At 33.1% G+C, this 22,149-nt stretch overlaps 1 protein-coding gene and 2 non-coding genes across 3 annotated transcripts; 2 read left to right on the forward strand and 1 right to left on the reverse strand.

Moving 5' to 3' along the window:
- Window positions 1–9,050: 9,050 nt before the first annotated feature.
- LOC130940677 (calcium-binding protein CP1) lies at window positions 9,051–9,831 on the reverse strand. Its single transcript, XM_057868896.1, has one exon. The coding sequence runs from the start codon at window positions 9,749–9,751 to the stop codon at window positions 9,257–9,259; it is 495 nt and encodes a 164-aa protein (XP_057724879.1). The 5' UTR covers window positions 9,752–9,831; the 3' UTR covers window positions 9,051–9,256.
- A 10,929-nt stretch (window positions 9,832–20,760) lies between these two features.
- LOC130954320 (small nucleolar RNA R66) lies at window positions 20,761–20,834 on the forward strand. Its single transcript, XR_009076262.1, has one exon. It is a non-coding gene; the product is annotated as a small nucleolar RNA R66 (small nucleolar RNA).
- Window positions 20,835–20,941: 107 nt separating this feature from the next.
- LOC130954417 (small nucleolar RNA snoR118) lies at window positions 20,942–21,031 on the forward strand. The gene has a single exon (XR_009076302.1). It is a non-coding gene; the product is annotated as a small nucleolar RNA snoR118 (small nucleolar RNA).
- Window positions 21,032–22,149: the final 1,118 nt, after the last annotated feature.

The raw sequence follows: 22,149 nt of genomic DNA on the forward strand, positions 1-22,149 counted from the left end.
TCTCTAAAACCTTCTCAATGTACTTCTACTGCGGCAACCACAGTTTTCCATTCTTTCTGTCACGAGTGATACTCATGCTAAGGATTTTCTTTGCATGATCCAAATCCTTTATAACAAAGGATTTGTTCAAGTCTTTTTTAAGACTTTCAATCTTCTTAATATCATGACAACAATCAACATGTCATCAACATAAAGTAAGAGAATTATAAAATCATCATCAGAGAATTTCTTAACATATACACAATGATCAGAAGAAGTCTTACTATACCCATGACCTTCCATGAAGGAATCAAACTTCGTGTACCACTTCCTTGGCGCTTGCTTCAGCCCATATAAGCTCTTCTTCAACTTGCATACAAGGTGCTCCTTTCCTTTAACCTCGAAACCCTCAGGTTGCTCCATATAAATTTCTTTATCTATGTCACTGTGAAGGAATGCAGTCTTCACATCAAGTTGCTCAACCTCTAAATTCAAATTGGCTGCCAATCTAAACACAACTCGAAGAGAGGACATCTTCACAACTGGAGAGAAAGTCTCCTCAAAATCAATACCTTTCTTTTGCTCAAAACCTTTCACAACCAATCGAGCTTTGTACCTTGGTCGTGAGACATTTTTATTCGCTTTCAATTTGAACACCCATTTATTCTTGAATGCTCTCTTACCCTTCAGCAACTTCACCAATTCAAAAGTATGATTCTCATGCAAGGATTTTATTTCTTCTTGCATGGCCTTCAACCATTCTTCTTTATGCTCATCAGACATAGCTTCCTAGTAGCTCTTTGGCTCCCCAGTCTCAATGTTCATCATATACTCATGAGAAGAGTATTTTTGAGAAGGATGACGCTCTCTAGTAGATCTTCTCAATTCAGGCTCAACTGGTGGTTCAGGTGGAACTTCAACATTTGGCACCTCAGGTTGAGGTGTAGGTTCATCATGCAAATCATCACCATCATTATCAACTTGTACATCTTCTCCATCAACAGGAGGTCTAGTGGAAGGACCGGGTTCATTATCAGCAGAACGTCTAACAGTTATTGTTTGCTTATCTGTCTTCTCAAGATCTTTAATAGTTTGGTCTTCAAGAAAAATCACATCTTGGCTTCTAATTATCTTCTTCCTTACCGGATCCCATAATCTGTAACCAAAGTCTTCGTGACCATAACCCATGAAGATACACTGCTTTGACTTTTCATCCAATTTGGACCTTTCATCTCTTGGAATGTGAATAAAAGCCCTACAACCAAACACTCACAAGTAACTATCATCTTTTCCTCTCCAAACTTTCTCCAATCTACTGCAGTTCTTATCGCTTCACCCCAAAAGGATTTAGGCAACTTTGCATGAGAGAGCATACACCTGACTCTATCATTAATAGTGTGATTCATTATCTCTGCAACTCCATTATGTTGAGGAGTCTTAGGAACCGTTTTCTCAAACTTGATTCCATGTCCTTTACAATAGTCTTCAAACGGATCCCTGTATTCACCACCATTATCCGCTCGAACACATTTCAATTTTCTTCCTATTTCTCTTTCAACACTTGCATGAAAGTGTTTGAAGATACCGAGCACCTGGTCTTTAGATTTCAAAACAAAAGCCCACACTTTTCGAGAATAATCATCAATAAAAGTAACAAAATATGATGCACCACCTAGTGTCTTAGCATCCATAGTACAAACATCAATGTGATCTAAATTTAGAACATGTGATCTCATATGAGGTCCAGAAATATGAAATGATACTCTAGCATGCTTTCCAACAAAACAATGAGTACAAGTATTTAAAGTTGTACCTTTTACGGAAAGTGAGTGCTTCTTGGTTAAGACGCTTAGTCCTTTCTCACTCAAGTGACCAAGACGTATGTGTCACAAATCAGAAGAGGAATCATCAGCTACATTCACATCTTCTTTGCACAACTTTGTTTACAACCGGTAGAGAGTAATGAGACTATTATCTTCTCTAGCAACAATGAGAGCCCCTTTGGTAATATTGCATTTTCCACAACTAAAGAAAGTGCAATACCCCTCTTGATCCAATGCCTTCACTGAAATGAGATTAAACCGCATATCTAGCGCATGCCTAACGTTCTTCAACTGCAACTTGCATCCCATGTTGGTTTCATGCCACATATCACCCATACCAATGATATCACACACTCTTTTATCTCCCAATTTGATCTTACCAAAATTTTCAGCAGTATAGGAAGTGAAAAATTCACGTTTCGGAGTGACATGACATGAGGCACCAGAGTCCATAATCCAAGTGAAATAATCACATACAAGATTTACATAATTTTCATCATATGTGATAAGAACATCTTCACAAACAATAGTAGCAGTCTCTTTATTACTATCTTTACCTTTGTCTTCGTTTCTTCCCTTTGATTGTTCTCTTTTCAAGAACCTACAATACCTCTTGATATGTCCTGACTTGCCACAATGGTGACAAATGAACTCCTTTCTTGGCTTGTACTTTCCTCTTAACTTGCTTCGACTCTCTGACTTATCAGAACTATGAGGTTTTCTACTTTGACTTATCTCCCATGACTTTGAGACAAGTGCTTCTGATTAAGAGGAGGCATTAGTCAATAGGGGTGTTCGTGGTGCGGTTTGGTTCAGTTTTTAAGAAAAAATTCATTCGATCTAATCATTTAATTAAACTGCGGTTCGGTTTGGTTCGGTTTTTTTATCGATTTGGTTTGGTTCAGTTTGTTCAGTTTTTAAAAATGTTGCCTCTTCATCCTTTTCTACCTGTTTGTGACAATTTCTTGCATATATAATATCTACTCAAGTTATCCTTTTATTCTTATAAGAACACATATATCATTTATGCAATTTTACTAATGTAACTATAATTTTGAACAAAAGAAAAGTCTTGGAGCCACTTTTAGAGTTTTCTCCACATGATCTCAGAGTCACCGAGTTTAAAATAAGGAATCAGTCACTCATTCAAAGAGTTGACAATCCATTCCATTCTTATCAAGATATTCATATTCATGCATATTCTTTTCTAGTACATCATAACCAAAATTACAAGTGTTATAACAAATAGGACAAACTATTCCGTAAAGCTCTCCTTGATAACTCCATCAATGGAATTATCATAAAAAAATCAAAATCTGCTTAAATTAAGAGGTGACAATGATTAGTGAACCAGCAAATAAATTTTCCTAAACAGAACAACAAATAAATTAAACAATGATCAGTAAATCAGCAATCAAAAAAGACCTATATATATAGCACAACAAGGTAATTTGTGGCACCAAATGAATTTCTTATGGCAACTACATCAGCACACAAATCTCAAACCCAACAATTAATTATATATAAAATGCAGTTAAACATACCTTACACCTTCTCTAACAATCAGATCCTAGAACCCTAACAATAAAAAACACACCTTCTTTAACAATCAGAACCTAGAAGGCTAGAACCCTAACAACTAGAAATAATACACATTCATAAGCTAAAACCCCCAAATACAACAAACTGCATAAACAAATACAACAATCAACAACAATTAGCAATTGCAAAAATACACTGAACATAGAACATAAATTATTCAAACAGAAGCAGAAATTAAAACAAAATAAAATTATTAACAATTTCAAAAAATCATTAAGAAATAAGTGAACAATCAACAACAATCAACAACAAATAGATAATACATAGAACAGAGGTGCTGGGAGGGGCTGGGAGGCGCAAGTTCGGCGCTGCTGGGAGGGGCTGGGTTCGCTGGTTTGTGCTGCCAGGAACGGTTGAACATCGCTGATGGGTGGCTGGTCCGGCACGGCACGGCACTGCTCAGCGCTGTTGGGAGGGGCTACGAGGCTATGGTTCGGGGAGACTGGGAGGGGCTGGTTCGGCGGGACTGGGAGGGGCTGGTTCGGCGGGACTGGGAGGTGCTGGGTGGGGCTGCGAGGTGATGGGAGAGTGGGAGGCAGGGCTGGGAAGGGCTGGGGAGGCGCGGCTATGAGGGTTGAGGTAATGGGGCTTCATTGAGAGAGAGTGGCTGCGCTAGGTTAGGAGTGTGGAACACTAGGTTATCTGATCTAGTGGGGGGTGGGGTGGGGTAATGGTCTAATAGATTTTAGGGTTTTTAAGTTGACCGGTTCGGTTCGGTTTGGTTAGGGTTTTCAGTGTTAGAATAAAAAACCGAACCGAACCGCATAAAAAACAGCAAAATATGATTTTTTTCGATTTTTTCGGTTGACGGTTTGTTCGGTTTTCAGTTTTTTTGGTTCGGTTGATCGGTTTTGTTTGGTCCGGATTGGTTTTGAACACCCCTAGTCAGAATGACGTATCAGCAAATAATTGGACGGATTGGCCTATAAATTGACAAGATGCAGATGAAGAAAGGGTTGGAATCTTTTCAGAAAAAACACTCACACTCACTCATATCCACATCGACTTTCTGAGTCAGTCAAGAGTCTTTTTCTTTGAAGGGTTTTTTCCATATATTTACTTTTTATTTAAATTCCATGCAACTTTCTTTTCATGCAATTTATCTTCCTTACAATGTCCTTTGCTTTCCTTTAAATTCAGCAACTTTTACCCTTTCCGGTCTTTATCTTTTAATTTTTTATTTATTTTTCCAAACACTCTTTCTTTCTGTAATTTAATTTTCCTTTATTCAAGCCGTTTAAGTTTTATTGTTCATTCCGAATTTCTGCAAAGTTTGGTTCTTTCTTCTTCGTCATTGTGAAAGGCATAGATTTTGATGCAAATAAAACTGGTACCCGCAAAAGAAGAGTAGGTTTTTCTCTTAGACCATTAGAATCGAACCACCATCGATTTGTTAAAAATTGACAAAATAAATTGGCACGCCCGGTGGAACAATTTTAAAATTTAATTGTGTCAAAATATTTTGTTTTCCACTGTTTCATTATACATGCAGTGTTGATATTTGGTACATGCTATTAAGAAGTGGTAGAATTGTTATCATGTCTGAAGAAGTTTCAAATGACAATGCAGAAATAAGTAATAACGCCCCAATAACTGATACACAAACTTCTGTAGATTTGATTTCACATGCAGAGTATAATTCTAAGGAGAATATTGCAGTTATTGGTGCAAGTGTTGGTGGTAGTGGGCGAAATCCACGTGCTAGGATCACCCCAGTGCAGAATCAACCGCAAGTAATTGCAGGTTGGCCTCTATTTGGCCTTCCTCCTGGCTATATGCCTCCCATATGCAGTTACACATTTTCAGTTAGATTTGAAAATGTGCCAGGTACGGTTTCTAACCTATCTTCTTTTTCATATCCTGACGTCAATCGAGATTATCAAGTGGGTTTTTCGTCGAATAATTCAGAGTTGATGGTTGAGTTTCGACAATATATTGATGAAAGCCATCATGATTTTGTCAACCTGTTGACTCACCAAATGACTACTATTGTGAATCCTATCCTGGCTAACAATGAGTCAAAATATGATCGACTGGCTAAACAAGTCGAGAGAATTGCTCAAATTGTTAATTATAATGAGGGGCAGCATATTCCCCAAGATTTGGTAGTAGACAAGGAGAATGTATGATATAATGAGGAGAATGTATTTAACAATCTTGAAAGGAAAGAAAATATCTCTTATGTCGTTCGACAAGATCAAAATGCTGATGAAGTTTTGAATAGACTTCACACACAGTGTGGATATCATTACCAAGTGACAAAGATTGTCGAGGATGTCCTCAATAGAATGGGTATCAATGTGGGTCTCATGCATCGACCATATTTTGTTTATCCTTTCCCTGCTACAGTGCAAATGATAGAAGTGCCAATGGGTGTAAAAAATTCCAAAATAATTACAAAATTTGCTAGAAGAGGCTGGAGAGTCAACTGTTAGGGGTGAACGCGGATCGAATATGGCCAAAATTTTGATCCGATCCGCACTAAAATCATAGGATCGGATCGGATCCAATATCCACATTTTTTTAGTTAGGATCCGATCCGATCCGCACATTTGCAGATCGGATCATATCGGATATCGGATATATCCGCAAAACACAAAAATATTTTAAAAAGCTTATTTTTATTAAAAAAATATCAATAAAATTCATTTTTTCTATTTTTAAAAATACGTTTACTCTTAAAATAATATTAAATATACTTTTCTTAGATAATAAATTAAAATAATATAACATATATGATAATTATTAGTTAAAATAAAACATAAAAAGAATATTTATTTATTTCTTTATTTTTGCGGATACACAGATATGCGGATCGGATATACGGATACCTACACAAAATCCGCAATCCGATCCGATTAGTGTGCGGATCTGATCTGATAGCCTTGCGGATCGGATTCATATCCGCAATTTTCGGATCGAATTCGGATAAACACCACGGATATGCGGATTGAATCCGATCCATGAACACCCTTATCAATTGTCGAGCATATAGCTCGCTATATGGTCGAATTAGAAAATTTGGCAAATAATGAAAACCTGAGAATAAAATTTTTTCCTACTTCATTAACAGAAAAATGCTTTTACTTGGTTTTCAAATCTAAGACCCAGTTCAATTTTAACGTGGGCACAATTGAAAAATGCATTTTATGCTCAATTTTATAAGGAAGAATTGAATTTCTCGTTGACAGATTTGCTTGCAATAGAACGAGATGATGGAGAATCGATAGATCCTGAAAGTGAAATCATCAAAATAGTCATCAAAGGTCTTGGCTTGTATATGCGTCTAAAATTACTCAATATGCATATTCCTAATTTATCCTATTTAGTTGAGAGAGTTCGACAGGTTGAAAAAATAAAAGAAGAAAAAAAGAAAAAAAAATTGTTGAATATGAGTTTGTTGAAAATAATATTCAATAATGATAAGTATTTTTGCTTTTGTCCATCTAGCAAAAAAAATCTTCAAAAATAATATTTTCGACAAGCCAATGTTTGACAAATTTAAACTTTGTCAAGTCACATGTGCATATTGGAACACTTTGAAAAGAATTGCGTACTCTATAAAGGTATGTACAAATATATTTGTAAAAAGAAGTTTTTGAGAAGCGGTTATTGACAGTTGTTAGATATAATTATCAAAAAGAAAAAAAAATCTTTTATCAACTTTGAAACTTTATAAAATTGATCAAATTTCGAAAAAGAAAAAGCTTCTCTGTTCAATTTTTAAATTGTGAAGTTGAAAATTCAAAAAAAAAAGATTCATGGATCTTGATCATAATATTTTCGAATAATCAAATATGACAACTCTCTTACCACAATAATCCGAGAAAAAAAGAAAAATTATTATAATTTGGGTAATATGTTGTCATAAAAAAATTCAATGAGGTATCGAAAATAAATGCGGCTGAAAATATTCAACAAAATGTCGAAGATCTAATAGTTCGACAAACAGCCACTTTGCTTCAAGATGTCGAAAACAAATGCTTGGGGACATTTCTTATATCGATGATCATTTTTCTTCGATAAATTGAAAAAAAAATTATTATCCTTGGCTCTTCAAGAATAGCACGATGCTTCACTAATATTTTGTCATGCACTACGAGAAAATATTTGTGAACATTTGTACAATATATGAAATTGATCAAATAATTATTTGGGGTCAGTTTCAAATTGATCAAGCCATTAAAAATCAATTTTGACAAAGAATAGCTATTGGAGTTGGATGGATAAAAAATTTGTAAGAGTTTGGTGATTGAAAAGATGGGAGAATATCAACAGCAACAGACTCGATACAGTTATTTTGTTCGAGGCCGTGATAGATATACCATTTTTCGAAATCGAATGGGTGGTAACCAAAATGGTCGACAATTGCGTCGAGTTAATACTGGTGTTCCTTTTACTTTTCGATGAGAAAAAAAATCTTCTCCTTTAAATCGAATTATCTTTCTAGGGGTAAAGCAGTTGAAACTTCATTCCTAAAAATAGATTCAACTATGTTAATGAGAAATATTTTCAGGAAGAAGATAAAAAAATGGCTGGTATCGTTGTAAAAAATATTGAATAACAGTAAGTATTTATATTTTCTTCCTTCTAGTCGAAAACATAAATACTTATGGGGTATTTGTTATATCAAAAAATAATATTTTCGATAAAGATGTTATTGAATTCTTTGACAAACCAATGTTCGACAAATTTAGACTTTGATCGTTGCCAAGTGCCAAAATAATATTTCGATTAACCTCCAAATACATGTTCCAATTAACTTTGGATTGGAGCCAATTAGGTACTCTCTATTAATCGATTGATTCAAGTGTGGAAATCGAAGAGACAGACTCGATGGAGGTCAAATATGTTAAAGAAGAGATCAGCGGGTTTTAAGACATCGAGGTCAAGGCTCGACAAGTACTTTTTGAAAAATATAGATAAGTCTTATCAAAGAAGAGTGATAAGTGAATATAATTGATGGCAGTTATTCACATTGTATAAAGAATAGGAATAGATTAATGCACCTGGGAAAAAACTGATACCCACAAAAGAGAAGTAGGTTTTGTTCTTAGACCATTATTTATTAAAAATCGATAAAACACACGCATTTTAGAGAATCACATGGTAAAGCTTAAATTGAAGTTTTAAAAGCTCATGAAAAAAGTTGATTAACTTCTAGTTATAGGTGTTATATACTGTACATATATCCAATTCGGACAATAGGTTTTCTTATAGCAAAATAATATCCTAAATAAATATGTCCTATTATAGTAAAATAATATTCTAACTAAATATGTCCAGATTATGACGCTAGTTTTTCGTGTACAAAATCTCTTCTAGCACTGAAATAGTATGTTCTGCTCTTGTATTCATTATTGGAAGAAGCAAAATGTGTTATATGAATAATAGTTGAAATATATAAGATATTTATTGTCATTATACGAAATTCAACAAGTTCAAAAACTTGTGTCTAAGAATCAAAAAATGCTTTCTGGATTCAGACGATGAGTTAATCAAAACAATAGAACGTGATATCATATCTGCAACTGCATTCTGCTGCAGACCCCAGTGTCTCATTGCATCAAAACCACAACTTGTAACGAATATGCTTCTTTCATTGTCATATGCTAAAAGCCAAAAACGCTTGTCCATTTTCCATGGTTACGGAAACAACATTTTGTAAATTAATAATAAAAAATACAAACACCAAGACAGAAACTTAAGTTTAATTCGTCACGTTCCCACGATTATAACAACTCATAGCTTTGTACGTATTCACGTATTGTATCTCCGATTTTTCATCATCATCATCTCAATTCTCAAAAAAAAAAAAACGTGTTCATTCAAACTCGAACAATAACTACTGACTAATTATGCGGAGCACAATCAAGAGCTAATATACGAAGCAAGCCATCGAAGGTTACGCCGCCGTTCTGGTCTCCACCGCCGAACTGTATCATGGCGGCGATATCGTCGTCGGTGGCGGAGAATCCGGCGGATTCCATGTATACCTTGAGGTCACGGTGGCTGAGCTTGCCGTCGCCGTCTCTGTCCATGACCCTGAACACATCCTCGATGGCTCCACACCCCACCGGTCTCGAGGTGCCGCACCTCTCGGTTTTTCCCACGGCAGAGAGAACGCGCTCGAACTCCTCGTACTCCACGAAGCCGTCCTTGTTGGTGTCGGCAACCGTCATCATTGCACCGATGACGTCATCTTCTCCGCGGCCGTAGACGGAGGAGTAGAAGGCGTGGAGGTCCTCGCGGCTGATCTTTCCGTCGTGGTCAGCGTCGAGGATGTCGAAGGCTGGTCGGAAACCGGAGGAGGCAGTTGTGCGGAGGCTCCTGCCAGAAGGACACATTCTGTTTTTGTTTTTTGGTTTAAAAAAAGAGAGAGAAAAAGAAAGAGTTTTTATATGAGAATTAGGAATTGGTTTGTGTGGGTTTTGAGGGCGTATTTATAGAGCTATGAAAATAAGATGTTATAATAAGTTTGATTTCATTTGTGAATTGTCAAAGACGCTTCATTCTTCAATTCGAGAGAGAGTGTGTGGCTCCGAAATTGTTGGTGGGTCCACAAAAATTGGGTATGACTGGCATCAGATTCTTTGGTCAGCCACAGCCACGCTTGGGCAACAAGGTTTAGGCCCTTTTTGTTTGGATACCCATTGCATTACGTATGTCGTGACTTCATTCCTTTTGTTTCTATTGGACACTCACGCCCACGGTTCTCTAACTCACTCTCTCTTTCCCAACTAGTTCTCATAATCAAATCATTAATCCAACCGATTAAAGATCATTAAGTTATTAATTTAATTAATAATTACAGATTGAACTAATTAATTTAGTTATAATTAAAATAAATATCTTTTTAAGTTTTATTTAATATTAAATTAATTATTATTTTAATTTCAATAACTCATCAATTAATTCATATTTATTATATTCTTTAAATATTTATAATTTTATATTTATTATACTTGTTAAATATTTATAGAAAAAATAAAATAATAATTATATAAATAGAAAATATACTATAATTAATAAAATATAATTTTTTACTTTAAATTTATAAATATAATTTAATTTTATTCACGTGATATATTTAATAAAAAATATCACGTATAAAAAATAATATATTTTTTTAGTTTAAACCGAGTTTTATTAGATTCGACCAAATCAATTTTAACTGATTTTGATTGATTTTGATAAGTATCGAGTTTAACTCAATTTTATCAAGTTAATTACTTGATCAGTTTAAATAATGACCAAATTTTTAATCTGATCATCGAATTTGACCCGAATTAATAATTAAAAGAATATATTTTTAATTCGTCCAACTGAATCGGATCAGATTTGATAACTATTCTTCTTAATACCGTCCTAAATTTCTAACCATATGCCACAAGTCACTATTCTTTTATTTTATATTAGTCTAAAATTAATAGTTAAATTTCATTAAATAATTTGATATAAATTTTTATTTTAAAATTTTTTATTTAAAAAGTTAAAAATTATTAAATAAATTAATATTTTCTCTTTTTTAAAATTAGTGTATTTATATAGAATAATTATTTAAATATATTATTTTTAATAAATTAAAAAAATAATAATGAATTATGTTTGTGTTTTTTTTTGTTGATATTTTGACAAATTAAATATGACACTAAAGATTGATGTTACTAAATAAATAATAAAAATATTATTTTAATTATTATTAAATTAACATAATAAACTTCATACATTATATAAATGATAAAATTAATAATAATTAAATTTTAACTTTTTAATTTATTAAATTTCTCACTTTAAAAAATGTATTTTTTTCAAAAAATATAGGATTGAGATGGGGTGAATGCATCTATCATCCGTGACGTTAGTTGTTGTCAATGTTTGTTGACTTAACGGCGTGGACGCGGTCTCTATTGTAGCACATCGTAGTAGTTTCTCACCTTTTTCTGAATGGACTGACTCATTAATTCTCAATTTCCCACACGCATGGAAATCTCTTAACTCATTAATAACATATTTTTCTCTCTCTTATTTTGTAACATGCACTATAGATACAAAATTTCTTTTACTAGTAATCTCACCACGGTTGTAATAAGAGCCGTGTGGATGATCATTAATTATATGGGTAGCTGACTTTTTTTTTTTATGAAAGAATGAGGCTTTCAAAGTCAAATTGAAGTTTAATTAGTTAAAATTAAAAATCTTATACATATATAAATAGGAGCGCGTATATAAGACATGAGATACACTAATAAAAAAGTAATTCTTTTTTTTATGTTTTTCTCTTTATATATATACATATATATATATAAATTATTATTTTTGAACTAATTATATTAATATTAAAGTCTTCTATTTACACATCTTTATTTTATATTTAGTACATATTTTTTATTTATTTTACAACACGTTATTAGTACGAGACTCTGATTAAATTTTAAGAAAATTCAGGTAACAAATTTTCATTATGTCAAAATTCTCTCATCTTGAATTTAATGATCTTGATATATCTGGAAACAACTATTTATCATGGATATTAGATGCTGAAATCCATCTGATTCAATGGATCTTGGAGATATCATTAAGGTTGAAAATAATGTATTCCAGAAGGATAAAACCAATGCAAAGTCATGATCTTCCTTCGTTGTCACTTTAACGAAGGATTGAAAAATGAATATCTTACATTAAAAGATCCTGCAGATCTGTGAAAAGATCTTGAAGAAATGTATAATCATCAAAAGACAGTGATACTTCCTCAAGCCCGATATGAATGGACGCACTTGCGTTTACAGGATTTTAAATTCATACATGAATATAATTCTGCAATGTTTCGAATCACCTCATGAATGAAATTATGTGGAAAAAAGATAACTGATAATGATATGTTGGAGAAAACATTCTCGACCTTCCATGCCTCGAATGTGCTCCTACAGCAGCAGTATTGAGAAAAAAGATTAAAAAAATATTCTGAGCTAATTTCTTACCTTCTTGTTGCTGAACGCAACAATGAGTTGCTCTTAAAGAATCACGAAGCACGCCCTACTGGTGCCGCCCCATTTCCTAAAATAAACGTGACAAATCATTACCCTATAAGAGGTAAATGACAAGGTTTTAGTAATAAGAAAAATTATGGAAGGAAAAGGAATTATGTTCACAAGAAATGATTTCACCAGAAGTGGGATAAGAAAAGAAACTCTAGGCAAAATAAATCAACAAAAGATAAGTATTTCCGTTGTGGTGAAAAGGGTCATTGGTCGCATACGTGTCGTATACCAAGGCACTTAGTCGATCTTTATCAAGCATTTTTTAAAAAGGACGATGACAAAGGAAAGGAAACAAAGTTTGTTTCAAATGATGCTGAAAATTTCACCACTCATTATGATATATCTGATTTCTTTGAGGATCCTGAAGGAAATATTGGTCATTTGATCAATGATGGAATAGTTTAATATGTGAAATTGTTAAGTATTCATATAAATAAATAATGTAAGAAACTTATTGTTAAGTTTTATTTTATATGTATTTAAGTTTCAAATATAATGTATATAAATAATGAAATATTAATTTTTATGTTTAAGAAATTTGAAATTATTAAATGTGTCAAGTTTTAATAATAATAATAATAATAATAATAATAATAATAGTAGTAGTAGTAGTAGTAGTGATAGTGATAATAATAAAATTTAGTATATGACATTATGTACAATATTTTTTAGAAAAATAATTTCAATCAAGAATTTAATTTGATTGTGCATGTATTACTACTCATTTTATTATTATTTATCTTTGAAGGAAATGGTAAGGATATATAATGAAGATATATGCCTTGCGCATAGTGCAAGTTCACACACTATTCTCAAAAGTGATATATATTTTACCCATCTTGTGCCAAAAGAAAAATATGTTAATACTATTATTGGCTCAGACAATGTGATAGAAGACTCTGGAAGAGTTATAATATTTTTTTCTAGAGGAACAAAATTCATAATAAATAATGCACTATTATCTACCAAGTCTCTAAGGAACTTATTGAGTTTTAAAGATATTCGCTGAAATGGATATCATATTGAAACAATGAGTGAGGAAAATCATGAGTACTTATGTATCACAACTCATGATTTAAACAAAAATGTTATATTAGAAAAGTTACCCTCACTTTCATCTGTGTTATATTATACCAAAATTAGTGCAATTGAATCACATGCCATTGTAAACCAGAAGTTTTCTAACCCAAATGTATTCATAACTTGGCATGATCAATTGGGTCATCTAGGAACAACTATGATACGGAGAATTATTGAAAACTCCCATGAACATTCACTAAAGAACTAGAAGATTCTTAAATCTAGGGAATTTTGTTGTGCTGCATGTTCTAAAAGAAAGTTAATTTTAAGGCCATCACCAGTAAATATTGGATTTGAGTCCCCTAAATTCCTAGAAAGGATTCAATGCGATATATGTGGACCTATTCATCCACCATGTGGATCTTTTAGATATTTTATGGTCCTAATAGACGCATCTTCGAGATGATCACATGTGTGCTTATTGTCTTCTCACAACTTGGCGTTTACGAGATTATTTGCTCAAATTATTCGATTAAAAGCATAACTTCCAGAAAATCTAATTAAAGCAATTCATCTTGATAATGTTAGTAAATTTACTTCCCAAACTTTTGATGCTTATTGTATGGCTAATGGAATAAATGTTGAACATACAATAGCTCATGTTCACAGAAAAAATGGATTAGCAGAATCACTTATTAAACGCCTCCAATTAATTGCTAGACCCTTACTTATGAGAACAAATCTCCTAACTTTAGCTTGGGGGCATGCTATTTTACATGGCGCAGCACTTATTCGTTTGAGGCCTGTAAACCCTGAGTAATTAGTAAATAATTAGTTAATAAATTAATTATTAATCAAATAAATTAGAAAATTAAATTTTATGATTTAGTGAGATAGAACTAATTAAAATAAGAATTTTGACATCAATTTTAAAGGATTTGGCCTAAGATTGAGTCAAATGGGCCGCACTAGGCGAACTAGGCCCGTATTGGCCCAAGGCCCATCCCAAGCCTCATTATATAAAGGATTTAGCCATCCTCCTTCCTCATTGCATGAGGAATGCTGAACCATGGAGGAAGGGGCTGAATGTGAAGCTCAAATCCTAACACCAACTTCAAACTAATATATCTTCCTACTCCGAGCTTCGATCGCCGCACTGTTTGCGGCCACGCGACCGCAGCGTCAAACTCTACAAAGCCCAATAAAAAATTTGATAAGAAAGCCATGTTTTTATTCCCAATTTTTCCTCCCCCAATTTCAAAAATTTACATGTTGTGAGGTATTAAGACCTTTGAATTTTGATGTTATACGATCCTATTAACTTAAAAAATTAGCAAGTTTTTGTTAGCTTGAGGTACAGTTAAAGTAAGGATCCTCAATTCCTAGTGAATCTCTTAATTGATTGTAATTGAGAATTGAGTTTATGTGTATGGATGTGGTATTATGTGTTAGGTAGTTTATAAATGGATTTGGAACCTAATTGAAAAGGGTGGAAGCTTGAGTGGGAGCTTTGGGAGCTAAATTTTAGCGGTGGAGATTTGGACCTTGCCTAATTGAGTTGCCTTTGGGTTATACGAGAAAATCGGCCAAGGTATGATTTTGATTTCTCGTATTTAATATATAATGTCTTGTGAAAACATAGGCTAGATGACCATAGGATAAGTTCGAATGTATAAATATGTTTGATGACTAGCACCTTTGATGTTGATTTCTATTTTTCATGAAGGTGTGTTAAGTGATGAGTTGATGAAGATTTATAAAATAATATGAATGTGTGTATATATATGTATATTGGGTTGGTGAATGTTAAACTTGATGATGTCTTTGGAATTGTTAAGAGTAAGAAATGATAGGTTGTGAAGGTTATTATGGTGATGGCAAGGATATGTTGTGTTGATGATTTTGGTGCATAGTGTTAGGTTTGAGTAACTGTGTATGGCCGGAATGGTCGAGGTGTGTGTGTGGCCGGAATGGTCGAGAGGGCAAGATTTGGGTGCGATCCCGCTTGCTCGTTAACTTGAAAATGTATTCGGATGGCAAGTTGAGGACAGAAGTTTTCTCTCTTGTTGTGACGAGGGTGTGGAAAAAGTGAAAAGGCATTCTCTCTTGTATTATTTCCCCCACATTCTTCTCTGGTTACAAGGTGAAAAAGTACACTCCTTTGATGTGAAAAGGCACTCTCCTTCGTATATCCTCCAGAAGAAGGTGGAAAGGCATGCTCCTTTAATGTGGAAAGGCACTCTCCTTCGTTTATGATCCCCTGGGAGATGCACAACCTAGAGACAAATGTCCGGGTTAGCTATCGGATGTGTCAGGTTCTGACAGTTTAACCGACACGTGAGCTCACGGCCAGTAGGACAAGCATGCATCATGTTGCATTTGTTTGCTTTGTTTGGGTGTGCATAATTATTTTGGTTTGCCTATCTGATAAATTCTGTTTAACTGATAATTGTGATACTTGCTGTAATTGTTCTTTAAATGTGTTTGCCTTGTATTTGCTTGTGCTTGTGATTGTCTTTCTGTTTTGAGTATCTTGGTGGTGGACGGGTGATAATGTTGATTTGATTTAAAATGGGTCATAGGTCATGACTGGTTGGGTCAGTGGTAAGAGTTAAAGTTGAATGAGACAGTTAGTGGATTGTAATTTGAGAGATTAAGTTAGGATTGAGTTAGAACCTTAAGAACCTTAGATATCTACCCCTGCTTATGGTTTCTATTTTAGTTCCTTAAGAATTATAATCTGAGTGTCGGCGTTCTAGGATTGCCTTTGGCTTTCTCGGGACCTTACTTATTATATATGTGGGAACCTTAACCATATTGAGAACTCCCAGTTCTCGTCCCATACAATATTTGTGGTTTTTCAGATGCAGGTTGAGAAGCACCACTCTATATTCTGGAGATGCTGATAAGGCGAAGAACTCTTGCGACGCAGGGTCGTATCTTTATATTTATGTATGTATATAAAATCTCCACCTTGTATTTTATGTTTGTCCCTCTTAGAGGTTGACTCGGAGAAACAGGTTGTCAGTTTTCTATTTTGGTTTACTTTTGGGTTTATTTGTGTATATGTATAGACGCTTTGGTCGGTTCTACCTTCGTGAGCTGAGTCGGAAGCCTTGCTATATGTATCTTTGGAATTCTTCTCTCATAGTTATCGTTTACGCGAGTGATGCGATTTTCTGTTTAAAGCTTTGCTTAACTCTTCTTCACAGGCTTATAGTTAAAATTTCTTTCGACTATTATTACATATATATTTTTTTACTTTTAGAGGTTGTAGTACCTCAGCACCTCAATTTTATGACTTAAGCATAAGACTCTTTATGGTTGGGTGTTACAAGGCCAATGTGTTACCATCAGTTCTCTCCTATACAATTAGCTTTTGGCCAGCAGCAAAATGTTTCCCATTTAAGAATATTCGGGTGTGCGATATTTGTTCCCATTGCACCACCTTCTCGCACCAAAATGGGACCCCAAAGAAAATTGGGGATATATGTTAGATATGATTCTCCCTCTATAGTAAGGTATCTTGATATACAAACTGAGGATGTATTTAAAGCCCGATTTAGGGATCGTCATTTTGATGAATTAAAATTTCCAACATTAGTGGGAGAGAATAAGCTTCCTGAAAAGGAACTTAATTGGAATGCATCATCCTTAATGCATTTAGATCCTCGATCTGGGCAATGTGAACTAGAAGTTCAAAAGATTATACATTTGTAAAGAATAGCAAATGAATTGTCTGATGCATTTTTCGATACAAAGATGATAACCAAATCTTATATACCAGCGGAAAATATCCCAATTTGAATTGATGTTCCAGTCGGACAAATTGCCACTGAAACAAATTCATGCCAGAAGCGTGGCAGGCCTGTCGGTTCCAAAGACAAAAATCATCAAAAAAGAAAAGAGGTAGATACTATTCCTGTTGAAAAAGACATAGTAAAGATACCTGCAGTTGTCCAAAATTCTGATATAGTTTTAACGCTAGAAGATGTTCAGGTACCTGAAAATTGTGAAAATGACAAGATCGTGATAAATTATGTCTTTACATGAGAGAAATGAGACCGAAATAAGACAATTGTCAATGAAATATTTACATATAATGTGGCATTAAATATCATGCATGAAAGTAAGGACCTTGAGCCAAAATCAGTTGAAGAATGTCGACAAAGAAATGATTGACCAAAACGAAAAGAAGCCATGAATGCTAAGTTAGATTCACTTGCAAAACGTGAAGTCTTTAGACCTGTAGTCCGTACACCAGAAGACGTAAAACCTGTTAGATACAGGTGGGTATTTGTGAGAAAACGAAATGAGAAAAATGAAGTTGTACCCTACAAATCTTGACTTGTAGCACAAATTTTTTCACAAATGCCCGATATAGATTATGAAGAAACATATTTTCCTGTAGTGAATGCAATAATATTGTGTTATTTGGTCAGTTTATCCACATATCATAAACTACATATGCATTTAATGGATGTGGTAACAACCTATTTATACGGATCATTAGATCGTGATATCTATATGAAAGTACTTGAAGGACTAAACATATCTAAACCATCCAATGAATATTCACAGGGATTATACTCAATTAAATTGCAAAGATCTTTATATGGTCTGAAACAATCTGGACGAATGTGGTATAATTGTCTTACTGAATATTTGGCCAAAAATGGATTCAAGAATGATGATATCTGCCCATGTGTTTTCATAAAGAAACCTGCATCTGGGTTCATTGTAATTGCTGTGTACATTGATGATTTGAATATCATTGGAACTCCTGAAGAGATTCTAACAATTATAAAAACTCTTAAATAAGAGTTTGAAATGAAAGATCTTGGATAGACTAAATTTTGTCTCGACCCTCAGATCAGCATACAAAAAATGAGATCTTCATTCATCAAACAACATACATAGAAAAGATCTTGAAAATGTTTTATATGGATAAGTCACATCCCTTGAGTACCCCAATGATCGTAAGGTCTTTGGATGTGGAAAAGGATCAATTCCATCCTTAAGAAGAAAATGAAGATATCATTAGTCCTGAAGTACCATATTTTAGTGCCATTAGAACGCTAATGTATCTTGCTAATAATACATAACCCGATATATCATTTGCTGTGAATTTACTAGCAAGATATAGTTCCTCTCCCACCAGAAGACATTGGAGTGGAATCAAACAAATCTTTCGATATCTTCATGGAACGGTTGACATGGGATTATTTTATCCATATGGATCCAAGTCACAACTAGTTGGCTATGCAGATGATGGATACTTGTCTGATCCACACAAAGAAAGATCTCAAATAGGATACATGTTCACATATTGTGGTATAGCTATATCATGGAGGTCCACGAAACAGACGATAGCAGCAACCTCCTCTAATCATGCTGAAATACTAGCGATTCATGAAGCTAGTCGCGAGTGTTTTTGACTGAAGAGTTTGATTCAATATATTCTATCATCATGTGGGCTAATTGATCATAAGATAGCCCCAACTGTCTTGTTTGAAGATAATACAGCATGCATTGCCCAACTTAAGGGTGGATACATCAAACGTGATAGAACAAAGCATATTTCTCCCGAATTCTTCTTCACTCATGATCTTCAAAATCAAGAGACAATTGATGTCCAACAGATCCGTTCAAGTGATAATCTGACAGATTTATTCACAAAGTCACTCCCAAAATCCTTCTTTGAAAGATTAGTACATGAGACTGGGACGCGCCGATTTCGAGACATTAAATGATATCGACAAAAGGGGGAGACTGTACTCTTTTTTCCTTGGTCAGATTTTTTTTTCCATTGGATTTTTCTTGACAAGGTTTTTAATGAGGCAATCCCTATCACAAAGGATATTGTACTCTTTTTCCTTCACTAAGGTTTTTTCTCACTGGATTTTTCTTTAGTAAGGTTTTAACGAGGCAATAATTCTAAATGGTCATTTAAGAAGGAGTGTTATGATAAGAGCTGATGTGGATGACCATTAATTATATGGACGGCTGACTTTTTCTATGAAAAAATGAGACTCCCAAGCTAAACTGAACTTTAATAAAAGTTAAAAATAAAAATCTCATGCATATATATAAATAGAAGTACATATATGAAACATAAGACACAACAATAAAAAATCAATTCTCTTCTTTTTTTTTACGTTACAATTTTATTAAATATTTCTCTCTCTCTCTATCTCTCTCTCTCTCTATATATATATATATATATATATATATATATTACAATATATAATATTAATAAATACATATATAAATTATTATTTTTAAACTAATTATATTAATATTAAATCCTTCTATTTAAATATTTTTATTTTATATTTACTACCTATTCCTTATTTATTTTACAACAACTGCTATATTGATTCTCACTAAAAGCGACGTAACCAAAAAATTTGGTAAGAATAAGCATTTCATTTATCCCTTAGATAGTTAGATAAGTGAGTCTTGTTACTTTATGTCATAAAATCATCTCCATCATTTTATTTATTATTATTTTGTCAACCATGTAGCATTTTTTAAAATTTAAATACATGAAAGAAAATTCGCAAGAAGACAATGAATTACCAAGTAAATGCTTTTTTTAGAAGTGAATATTATTATTCTCAAATTAATGATGTCATTTTTTATTAGACGTTATTTTTAAAGTATTCTTAATGAATAGTTTATCTTATCACCCAAAAAAGTTTTTTAACATATATATACAAGGCAGGGCTTAAATAAATGGGTTAGAGGTTAGTTACGGACTGAAACCCAATCGGCCTGTCAGTTTTGAAGGTAAGGGGCAAATGCGTAATAAGAGAACAAAAGTGTGGTTCCTTTTGTCTTTTTACAACGCAGAGCAAAAACCCTAATTCATATTATTCCCACTATATAAATCAGAAGCATGCCTTCACTTCACAGCGAATTGGAGAACAGTAGAGCACTCTTTGTTTGTTTACGCTGCGTTCGTTTTTTGAACTTCGAATCCCTTGAATCGTTTTCTTATCTTTGTTTCAAAATTTCTTTATATTTATTGGTATCGTTTGCCTCTTGAGATGCCTATTATTCAAGGGCCATGGATTATGGGTTATTTCCTCATCAATGATAGAAAAGAGGCATAGATCTAACGCAGCGAAGTTGAGTCGCTTCGCCTTTGTTTTGGCCCCAGGCGCAGTGAATTATACAGCTGCAAAATCATTACACCTAAAAAATTTTCCTTTTTTTGTTTTTAAATTGATTTTCCTTTTTGTGTTGCTTGGATTAAATGCTTGTGTTTTTTTTATTAAGAATTGTGCGGATCCTATGATGGCATGGAATCTTTGAGACCTGATTTTAAAATTTGATGACAGCTATAAGCATATTTGCTGAGGATCAAGTTCAACGCTTACTAGTTTTTTTTCCCCTTCCCGTTTAATTTATTTTGTTCTTTCTTTCTTTTTGGTCAAATGTATTTTGCCGAAGAGAATAATGCGAGTGCATTTAAATGATGAAATAAGCACTGGGCTCTGAGCAGTAAATATACTGCTTAATTTGATGCACATTGCTAGCCTAGAAAGCTATGTCTGATTTCTTCATTCATTCTCCTAATTCCTAAAATCGTTTTTTATATCTTCATTAATTTACGAAGTAGAAGTCTTTGGAGTTTGGATAGTGTTTGTTTGATTGTTGACCAAAACCAGAAATATCCAATTTAAGCTCTACGTTCAAGCTTTCTAAAATCTAATTGAATAAGTTAATTATAATCAGAATTGAATCATTTAGAATTAAATAATGGAAAAATAATAAAACTTGAAATTGGAATATTACCGACTATGGGCGATGTTTCCTTGATAATCTGTGTACTAAGTAATGCTTGAGATTGAAAAATGAAAGAATTATAAACCTTCATGTATAAAATAAATGACACAAATTATGAAATTAAATGAATCTAAAGAATTAATCATAACTAATTCAATCTTATTTTAAGTGTCAAGCCTCAGAGTTTAAACTTTAGACTTATGAAAGGGCAAATGTCTAACCAGAAAAGAGGAAGGAGATAAAAGTACTTCTAACCATATTAAATGTATATTAAAGATTCATCGTTTGTATAGAATATATATTATAAATAATAAATAATATATATTAAAATTGAGATAAATAACTTATGTATTTATTTATACATAAATTTATAATCAGTAATTTAGTGATTGAATTTTTATGTCATGTGCATAGAATAAGTTTATTTAAGTGTTATTAAGTCGTTAATACAAAATTGTCAGTAGAACAAGATATTTTTTAAATGTATTTAGTAAAGTTTTAGTAATAAAAATAAAAATATAAAAAAAAACTTTTTTTTGTAGAAGTATAATTTATATTTTTTATATTAGTATATTTAAATATAATTGTCAAATAAAAAAATATTTTTATAAAAATATTTAAAAATTAAATTATTTTTACCAAGAAAAAATCTTTCCGTAGAAACAAGTCAGATTTAAAAGACTTAACTATTAAGCGTATAACAGTTTATAGATTAAGTTGTTCATATACAAGAAATTCGGACGATGAATACCAAGCCTACTGTATTTTAAGGTTTTGCCATTTTTCCAATTCTCCTTTTCGTATAGTACAAGCTAGATATTAAGCTTTGGCCATGTTGTGTGCTTAAAAATTTCCCTCTGTGTTGTGTAAATTTTCCTTAATACTTAAAA

This window comes from Arachis stenosperma, chromosome 1 (genome assembly GCF_014773155.1).
Source record: "Arachis stenosperma cultivar V10309 chromosome 1, arast.V10309.gnm1.PFL2, whole genome shotgun sequence".
In the NCBI taxonomy this organism is placed as follows: domain Eukaryota; kingdom Viridiplantae; phylum Streptophyta; class Magnoliopsida; order Fabales; family Fabaceae; genus Arachis; species Arachis stenosperma.